The 10,205-nt window shown below is 39.0% G+C and overlaps 1 protein-coding gene across 1 annotated transcript in view; it reads right to left on the reverse strand.

Moving 5' to 3' along the window:
- The window catches only part of efr3a (EFR3 homolog A (S. cerevisiae)), a gene marked incomplete at its 5' end in the record, with an annotated part of 118,360 nt that overhangs the window by 32,016 nt on the left and 76,139 nt on the right, over positions 1-10,205 (reverse strand). Inside the window, 1 exon segment of the mRNA XM_035671235.1 lies at positions 5,296-5,436. Within this exon segment, the coding sequence (XP_035527128.1) occupies positions 5,296-5,436 (141 nt within the window).

Below are 10,205 nucleotides of genomic sequence, written 5' to 3' on the forward strand. Positions count from 1 at the left end.
GAAACTACAGTGGCCACAAAAAACACAAAGGGTCCCATCTAGAGTCGTGTTTGGTTTATCTGCTCTGTAGAAACATGGTGGTTTAACATGGTGGACTCCGCCAGAAGCGGACCCACTCCCTCTGTAGATAAAAATGTCTCATTCTAACTATTCCTTTATTCAGGTGATTATACACTAATAAAAACATACCTTTGAATATTATATTACATTTCTGACAATAGATCATCCTAAATGTTACACACTGGACCTTTAAATACTATTATACTGGTTTAAAGTGGAGCTGATAAATGTCCTCAAGCGAAGAATGCATGATTATTTTTTAAGTAATTTATGTTATATTTCATTTATATGACGCAATCGTTGCTGTGTTCCCTGATCTCAGTTATTAACTTGATGAGTATCTTGGTATTATTTCTGATAGGAAAGATGGACAAAACTACAAAAACATCAGATTTTGTCCACTATAGTTTTCATACAGGTTTGTCCTGTTCAGTCACAAGCCGACTGCCCACTAACTGCTGTATTCACTATAAAACTGAGTATCTATTACCCTGCACAGTCAAACATTTAGAAACCTACGTTAGAAAATAAAATGAGCTGAATAAAACATGAAATCCCCTCCATCAGGTTTACTAAGCCTCTGTCGTACACTGCCTGGCCTGTAGGGGGTGCAGGATGCCAGCGAGTTGGAGCTGGAGGGGACACACAGGGAAGATATTGTCAAACACATACACTCACTGACAGGAACAGACTGTGTGTGTGAGGACGACACACTGCAGTCTTTAACGCTGTTACTGTAGGCTGAAGGCAGGTGTGGGTTTTAGACATTAATGCAGAATACAGCTTGACTGACATACGCAGGGCTGCAAACAATAATTAAAAAACAATTCAGTTTTTCAGTCTCTTTGTAGTCGCATGGTACTGTCCAGTCCAGTAGACAGCAAAGACAAATTTCCACATTTCATAAAAACAAGCAACCAGGCAGCTTTATAACAATAAAATCTGCATAGAAATCTACATATTTAGAGAAACTGACAAAAGCTATAAACTACATAGTTCACACTGATGTTTCCTGTTCACAGATTGGAGTCCAGTGGAAGTTGCAGCTATGTAGAGTGTTCATTTTTTGCCATAGAGCTGATTAGATCCGACCCTAACGACTATTAATTCCAACCAGTAACCAGTATCAGGTTCAATTTCACACGTTTATAACAAACCCAATTTGATTAAAATATGTTCAGAATTTAGTGAGTCTGAACGTCTCAGGATTGTTTAACTATTGGATCTGACCTCCACAATAAGGCGACCTCGCAGAAGTATAGCAGATTTTGACACATTTTATACCGTCAAAAAGAGAACTTTGTTGCTGGCGTAACCTGTTGGTCCAGAGTCGAAGAAAAATTAAGAGAAGATGCTGAATTTTAAACAAACTTAGTGAAAAAGCTCTGAGGCAAAAAGGATATCAATGAGACAAATTGAAGGGAAAGCGAGAGGAGAGAAAAATGATTAAACGCAGCTCAGTTCTTGAAGAGGCCCTACAGATGTCAAGCAGTGACAGTAATATTATGTAATTAATTGTTAATGGCAGCATTAAGAGGCTCGCTCCCTGATTGAATTTGCAAGCGGCTACAGCTCAGGCTGACTCGAAAAGCAACAGTAAAATCCCTGTCGATGTCAACTGTGTTTCAAAGAAATGTCGACATTTTCTGTGTTTTCTTACAATCAGTGGTTAAATTCCCATCAATCAGTGTCCTTGGTTTCCCGGGAAGGCTCTCTAGAGAATTAATTAGCGACAGCAATCACAGACAACAGGACTGCAAGTTTAAATTACCATCAATTAAAACAGAAACACCATGAAATAATTCAAATTGAGAGAGAAACGACTGCTGCGTCGGTCTGACAACAAGACTGAATAAATCGAAATGTACGTCGCGCTGCTTCAGTTTCTATGTGGCATTGTTCGTACACCGTCACATAAATTCGTGGAAAAAAACATCTTCTGGTAAAAGTTGCACAAGCAGCAGACAGCTCTGTCTCTGACGTATGTTTTTGTCAATGGACATAAAGAGCGGCAGACAAACCTGTGACTATAGAAAAACCTTTTGCATGTTTGTTTCCTCTCTCTGTGCTTTTCTACCAGTGTTGTGACAGACATTCCTTAAACTGTCAGGCCATTGTGGCTCAGACCTTCAGGCGCCTTACTATTGATCGCTTGTAATGTTTAAGTGATGTAGGAACTGCAGCTTATTCTACTGTTGCACTCAGTATAAGACCTGTTTATTGGCTGTCAGCCAAGACCCTGAAATGTACGATGCCATTTAGAAAAGCATTAAATCATTTGTATACGGGCTACTTCTTAGCAGGAAGACAAACATTTCACGTCATTTCAACATCTGGGTGTTAATTGTTGCGATTTCCCCTCCTGATGATGAACAGTGAGTTATCACCAATTAAAGGTGGCTGTTATTTCAACCTTGTTATAGTCCTATTTTTAGTTTCTCACTGGAGAGCTGATGTGATTATACAGCTTGTTATATAGTAAATAATCAAGTTTTTGTTGCATTTATCATCAACGGCAGCACTGTAAAACCTGATGAGTTAGTTCAAATCAAATTTTGAGGAAACCAACTGCCTTAAACAATTTAAGTCAAAATGAAAATATTTGATTTGAGAACAAGTAAATCAAGTATTTATTGTTAAGGGTAAATTAAGTCAATTGCTAATTCCACTCAGTTAATTGAAGTTAAAACTAGTGAGTATATTACACTCCTTCACCAGACTTATTTAAAATGTCTTAACAGACTAACTTAACTGCATCTTCTTTATATAAATGTTTCCACTTAAGTTGAATTTATTCAGTTTTCCTCCACTAAAGAAAATTGGCTTCGGGTCATAAAATGGACATAAAGGACTCTCATTATTAATTCAGCAGTGATAGAGTTGGTGCAAATAGTAATGCAGAAGAAGAGTGATGCGCAATGTGTGTGTGTTCAGGACTGTGTACCAACATTAAATCTTTAAAGCGTTACCAGGAAAAGGCCCCTGGGAGCCCGTGATGTTCACTCCAATAATGACTCTTCAGCTCAAATGGCCCCCAGTGGCAACACCATCCTCTGACCTTTCACACTCAACTGCTGTCACTTCTATTACTGCTGCTACTACCACCTAGGAGGGCAAGGATGATTACATATCTTTTTTTTTGTTGGTAAAAATACATAAATAATTACCTCATTGCCACATTTATATATTAGCTCAACAAGCATTACTGCAGTTAGCAGCTATAGACATGGCTATGGCACCTTTTCTTTATATGGACTCAGACAGACTCGTACAGATTATATGACACATCAGGGTTCGTATCAGTCATCAAAGTGCTAAAATATAGACTATAACTAAAGTTACTGTAGTAAAAGCAAAAAATTAATTGTTAACTTGCTATCATAGCTACAGTTATCATGTTAACATGCAATCTGGCGTTTTTTAGCGCAAAACATTTAGTTTTTTTAGCATGCCCAAAGTTTTACATATTAATTAAATTTAGTATAATGTTTAGCATGTTTGTTGACACGCTAACACAGAACATGAAATATTTTAGTCATCGACATAAAAAAAGATGAACGCCTTCTTTCCACTGTTCAAAAAAAGAAGCAAAAATATCGCAGATACGGCCGCTGCCATCTTTCTTTCCATTTGAAGTCTTGGAGTCTGTGCACTAGTGATCAGGGTATCGAGGTCCTGCCCATACGCCCGGCTGACTCAATGTCGAATACGACTCAGCTGTCAATCATGACATGACTTAAACTATTTGCATTTGATTTTTGACGATCGCCAAAGTCATCAAAGAACATGATATCTTAACAAAATGTCCTCCATCTCATACATGTTGAGAATATTCAATCAAGACCAAACTGCATACTAACAAACAGAGTGACATCACCCTCCCCAGGGCCACACCGCAAGCAGAGCTAAAATTATTAAATACGACTAAACCCACTAATTTAAATATCTGCACAGGCATTTCCTCCTGAAGCTGCTGAGGATAAAAAGCGAGTGAAGCCCGGACCCAGAGCAGCTCAGCGGAGCAGAAACCTCAGCGAATCTCAGCGGGGCTCGGCTGTTCACTCTGTAATTGTCCAATTTATGCGAACCGTGCTGAGTGGCGGAGCGGCGACAAAGATTTTGAAATCCCAGGAGGGAAAGACGGTCACCGGGTGGCGACGGTGTGCCGCGTTCGCACGGCGGCCGCCTATGTGATAAGAGAGCTCATTTAATTTCCTCTGTGTGCTGGGAGGCTGCATATCTGTGTGTATCTGTGTGTGTGAGAAAATGAATGTAAGTCCAAGGAAGTGTGCAGACACAAGAAGTGTGTCGCTGCCGGTCTGTCTGGAGGTGTGTCTGTGTATTGTTGGGTTTTATTTGCTGTCCTCCTGTCACTTCTCCTGCTGTCTGTGTCATGACTCCTACATGCAATAAAGCAGGTTATGAGTCTGAAAGCTGCAGAGAGAAGAAGGAGACAGATCTTTATGTACATTGCATTAAGGCTGCGTTCACAACTAGCATGTTAGCAGTTATTTTAATCTTTCTTTCCTTTTATTTTCTCTATTTAGGTGAAAACTAAATAAAGCCTGAAAATAATTCTTTAGTGTGAATACTGTCACTGCAGGAAATGAAAACACAAGGGTAGAAGCAGACAGACAGGTATACTACACATATTCAAAAACATCTGGATCTGACGATTATTTAGCTACAAAGAGACAAAACGGAAAGTGAAGAGCTTATGGAGAGAGAAACATGTTCTCACTTCCAACCCATCAAACACTGATCTCAACTCTGCAGTTAAGTTAACAACAATAAATGTGCAAATATGGTTAGACTTTCAAAATAAAGCTTGCAAAATTGCAAAAATAGTTGCAAAGGCAACTTGTTCCAGTGAGAATAAAATTGCTAGTTTGGTGACGTATGGCTCAACATTTGGGTGGGGGACTGGTATGATTTGTGAAACTTGTAGGTAAAACTACAATGATTGATAAAATTCAAGGAAAGAAAAGATAAAAAAATACTCAGATAACTCCATTTCTCTGGTAACACCTGAAGGCTTGACTAGTACCTGGAACAATCATAACCATTATGCTAGCTGACGTCTGCTAATGGATTTTCATTGTATGGTGATTACTGGGAATTGTGTGGAAGGCAGGAAACATTCAGTCAAATGTAGTAAAACATGCTCCTTTACTGCTATAACACCACATATGTTAATGTCTGTTAAAAGGTTTCAGTCTCTGCTAAGCTACTCACACCAACACGGGTCGGACAGCGTTGTTCATGTTGCCGTAGGCCGCCCTGCCCAGCAGCTCTCTGAAGCAGCTCTCTGCCAGCGCCGCTGGGTTCTCCTCGCCATCCTGACCCACCACTGAAGGCGTGCTGGGGTGCCCCGCCCTGCCGGAGAGAGACAGACAGTTTAGAAAGGGAAAAAAAATCTGCAGGTTGGATCAGTGCTGTTTTAGAAACGTCTTATAAAACATCCTAAAATCAACTTTAAAGGAATGGAAACAGCAGAATTATTTATCACTGAACTGATTTAGTTTAAAAAAAAAAGAAGCTGAATGAGTCTGCATAAGACTACAAGCCGAATATCAATTCTTCACATCGCACACAAATAATCTGTAAAGAGAGAGTGCAAGAACATTTACAGGAAAGAGAAAGCTTCAGGATATGAGAGAGATGGATGCAGAGAGAGAACAAATAAAGAATGAAGGACTAAAGATGGAGGAGAGACTGAAAAGAAATCAATCAGAGCAGCTGAAAAAAAGGGAGAAATCAAATGAAAGAGTATCGACCAGCCTCAATCAGATAGGTGTGTGGTGTGTGTGTGTGTGTGTGTGTGTGTGTGTGTGGGTGTGTGGAGTCAATCAGTCCACATCAGGAGATCAAAACACTGCAAAAAATGTGTGTGCAAGAAACTGTATCTAATATCAGGTAGCTGACACCAGAGAAGCTAAAACCTGCAGTTTTTATGACTTTTTATTTAATAAATGACAAATGAATCATTAATAATAAAGCTATGTTCAGTTCAGTTCAGATGAATGATAGATCAACCGTTGAATTGCCAGTGCCTTCATTGGTATTTGTCCTTATTCTGATGCCATTTTTTGGAGTATCTTCAAATAGGGCTGCAGTTTATGATTATTTTCATTACGGATGAGCTGTTTTATCCATAAAATGTCAGAAAATGATGAAAAACATTGAACAGGTCGCAGGTTATGATATCTATGGTAAGCTGCTTGTTTCGATGATAACTTAAGATCCAAACGATGACTAAAATCCTTCATCCGGTTCAAATCTAAAGTTAAAAAGCACCAAGATCTAAACAGTGGATGGTAAAAATGTGGCTTCAAACTGGATAAAAACTCAATGTATGACAGCTTCTGGCAGACAACCACAATGCTGACACATGCACAAAGGGGATATGACACCGCGACCGGTGAAACTCAGCGTTACCTGAATAAAATGACAGATTTCTCAGGGTTTGAATATTGTTGGAAACANNGCAGGCACAAAAGGGATATGACGCCATTGACAGGCGACTGGTAAAACGCAGCGTTACCTGAATAAGAAGAATCTGACTACTGCTGAGAAGAAACAGACAGTAAGAAACCCGGCTGCTGCTTTAAGAAACATGGCAATAAAAACAAAATTTTACTGATTAATATGATGCAAGAGGACTGAAAGGTAAGAAGAAAAGGGATGAAGGGGACAAAAGGCAGTGGAATCAAATGATAAACACAAAGATGAAAGAAAGGAATCAAGAAAATGGAGGGGAAGAGAAGACTGCGAGGGAGAGGGGGTGGACAGTCAATGGGAATTAAATCAGCATCCTGATGGACTGAAGGAGATGAGAGAGAGAGCTGCACGCTGAAAAAATAAAGAGCAAACAATGCAATTCTTTACCCGAAATCAGGATTTATGAGTCACACGTTTTCAGTTTCATTATAGATTCTTCTTAATATGTGTTAGTACGTCTTTAATCCATGAGGGTCGGAATATCTGAGCGCTTTTGGTTTAAATCAGGATTCACAGTTAATCTTATTTATATTACATAAGCGTATTCATATCTTTTCTTGAACTTATTTAATTTAAATCCAGAGGGTTGATTGCACAGAGGGAAAGTATTATTTTAAAGTTAGATGAATATTGTCAAAACACACTGATTAGGTGTTTTAGATCAGCTACTGTTATACTCTATATTCATTTATTCATTAATTTAAAGACTGACATAATATGAGTTTCATATACAAATCTACCAGAAGAAGAAGAGGCAAATTATGTTTGTAGTCAGTTTAATTTTTCAGTTTCTTATTTTTATACACAAAAGTCTTTGTCTCAAGGATCAATTCTGGGACCAATTTTATTCTCACTGTAGGTGGACATATCATTTATTTATTGTTACGCTGATGATACACAGTTTTAATCTTTCATTTATTCATTCAGTTTTATAGTAAATAGCAGAGTGAAACTTAATAATAAGTGTCAACTCTCTATTGCTAACTGCTAACCAAGATTAAGTCCTCAAATCTTCAAGACAATTTGGATCATTTGTATCTTCTAACTTTCAAACCATACGATTTAAACAAAAATCTGCTTCCTCTATTGTCAAGATTTGGTTTAGGAAACTAAAACTACTTGGCAACAAGAGATACTGTAGTTATGGTTAAAAGAAATCAACTTGACTGAAGCTAGGAGACGGGATGCTAACCACAAGAGGTCACTTGTAAAGAAACTGTAAACATGGACCTAAATAACCCACGCTATTGTTTTCCTGGAAAGACAGTCTCTTTATTAGCTTTCTATTTCTGTTCCACTGCCACCTTGTTGATCCTGCAGCTCTACAAGATAAAACTTCTTCTGTACGAGTTTGTCATTTCCTGCAGAGCTGCCAAGAATCCACAGTCCTGGCAGGAGACCAAGCAGGCCTCCCGTTATGCGTTATATTGATAAAATAATGCAATAGTCGGTCGCAGATGGACTGGAGGCAGCTGGGTCTCAGGAGGGAAACAATGCAATTACTGTCGGCCCACACAGGCGGTTCAGGGGAAATTAAATGCTTATTGCTTGTTAGAGGCAGGAACGCAAGAGATAAAAAAAAAATTAAAATCTCTCCTGTAATAGAAGGTGGGTTGGTGTTGTTTAATGAAGTGGCCAAAGGTAACTTAGTAAAGGAAGAGATTGTTTCAGATGGTTGGTGGTTCCAGAAAAACACAATGTTAAACTTGTTAAATGAGTAAAAGAACATGATCCAACCACTAATTTAAATTCTGGACAGGCTTCATTTAGCTTGTGTTATACTGAATCAAAGGAAATGTGTAGGAAATGATGCACATGATATTTAGACATTTTCGATTTAATGTAATGATGCAGCTGTAAAAGTTGCAGCAATGGCTGTGAATATGTGGTGGTGATTAAATATTAATATCCTTACAGTAAGGAGCATATAATAAGACTAAACACATGCCAGAATAATAAAAAGTCAAGTATTTGAGGCCCAAAAAACACCATTTACCGCAGAAAGTAGAAGTTTAAAACATTTGGTATTTGGGGAATTTTATCAGCACAGAGCGGTTATTCAACAGTTTGGGGGCCTGATACAACAAATACACAATAAGAATTTAAAGTTTAATGTATCGGGGGGAGACTCCTAGTAGAGCGTTGTTGAAGAATCTTGTTTAGTGTTGGTATAACGTGGGCATTAAAGCTCACCATTGGATGCCGGAGCCTAAACAGGGACTGTTTCAATACATCGTGTCTATACCGGCTCGCTAGTGGAAGCAGCACATTAACAGAGCAGCAGAACCAGTCTATATCCCACTGTAGCTATCCCTCTAGCGTCATTTCTGGAGGCTAGAAGGAAGAGGTGGAGCTGAAAGAAACCTGGTTACTAAAAACAACCTTTCAAAGCTTCCACACCACTAATTATACATAACTTTAATCCTTAATATAATTTAAACGTGAGTTATAAAAAAATTCACCCTTCATACAGTTGTCATGAACGGGGAAATTAGCTATAGAGACCAAAAGTGTTCTTTGTACCAGGCTGTAAACATGTTTATTGCTGCTGTAAAGTTGGACATTTTAATATGGTTTTTAGCCATGGGGGTTACCGCTTAGGTTACGTCCCTGGTTCAACTCAGACAGGGATTCTTTGTTGTATTTCTCCCTCTGTTTTTCATTTACTATCTTCTCTCCACTCTCAGTGAATCAGAGTGAGCACAGGAATATTTATTTTATTATCTTTATTCTATATTTCTATATTACTATATATAGTCATCTATTGCTGAACCACGTGTGTGTATTTACTCAGGCGGTCAGCTCTGAAGGGGCTAAAAAATACGACGTCAGTGAAGAAGGGAATTAAGAAAAAAAACAGTTGGAGGTCAAGGTCGTTTTCAAGGTGGCCTTAAAACACAAGTGTGTGTGTGTGTGTGCTGGGGAACACAAGCAAGCATTTAATTGTGAAACAAGGAGAGCTCTTCTTCATTCTCCAAGCCTCCACACTTCTGGTGTCTGCACGCTGCCCACGTCCGCCTTTCCCCGAGAAGCAATTAAGAGAATCAAACGCCCTTGACCGCTGTTTCCCACCGGGTCCACGGAGGCTCGATTAAAAAGCCCCAAAACGCGCCGCCGTGGGTCAAACTGACCATGGCGGTGTTTGAGAACAACATTATCCGAAGCAGATTGTGTTTGTGCGCTCGGGAAAGAAAAACATGGTTCTTCCCCTTGGAGGCTGACGTCTAACTGTGTTTTTGTGCCGGGCGCTGAGTCACGCTATTAAACTGACAAACCCCGACTCTGCTGACGGACATTGTGTTTGACAGGATGCTGCTGCTAGAAGGAGGGAGGTCGGCCTCTAAAGGGGCAGAAAACATCATCAGAACAAATACCCACCTGCCATTTACAGGATGTTTCTAAAACAGCCTGTTGAGGGAAAGATTTTCTGATAAATCATTTACACCAATTCAACTTTTTGCCTAATTTTAGCTTCTAGTTTCGTTTTTTTAAAAGGCAGATTTCCTGTTTGTTTCAGTCTCAGCTGTTTTCTTCAAACAAGCTCTGATAAACCAAATGGTCGTAGGTAATGAAAATATCCTTGATTGATTGTTGGACATGTTAATAATTAAAAAACTACGCAACACAAAGAGAACAGTGCTTTT

Source organism: Morone saxatilis, unplaced genomic scaffold (genome assembly GCF_004916995.1).
Source record: "Morone saxatilis isolate NCDOM2014 unplaced genomic scaffold, NCSU_SB_2.0 Contig23, whole genome shotgun sequence".
Classification (NCBI taxonomy): domain Eukaryota; kingdom Metazoa; phylum Chordata; class Actinopteri; family Moronidae; genus Morone; species Morone saxatilis.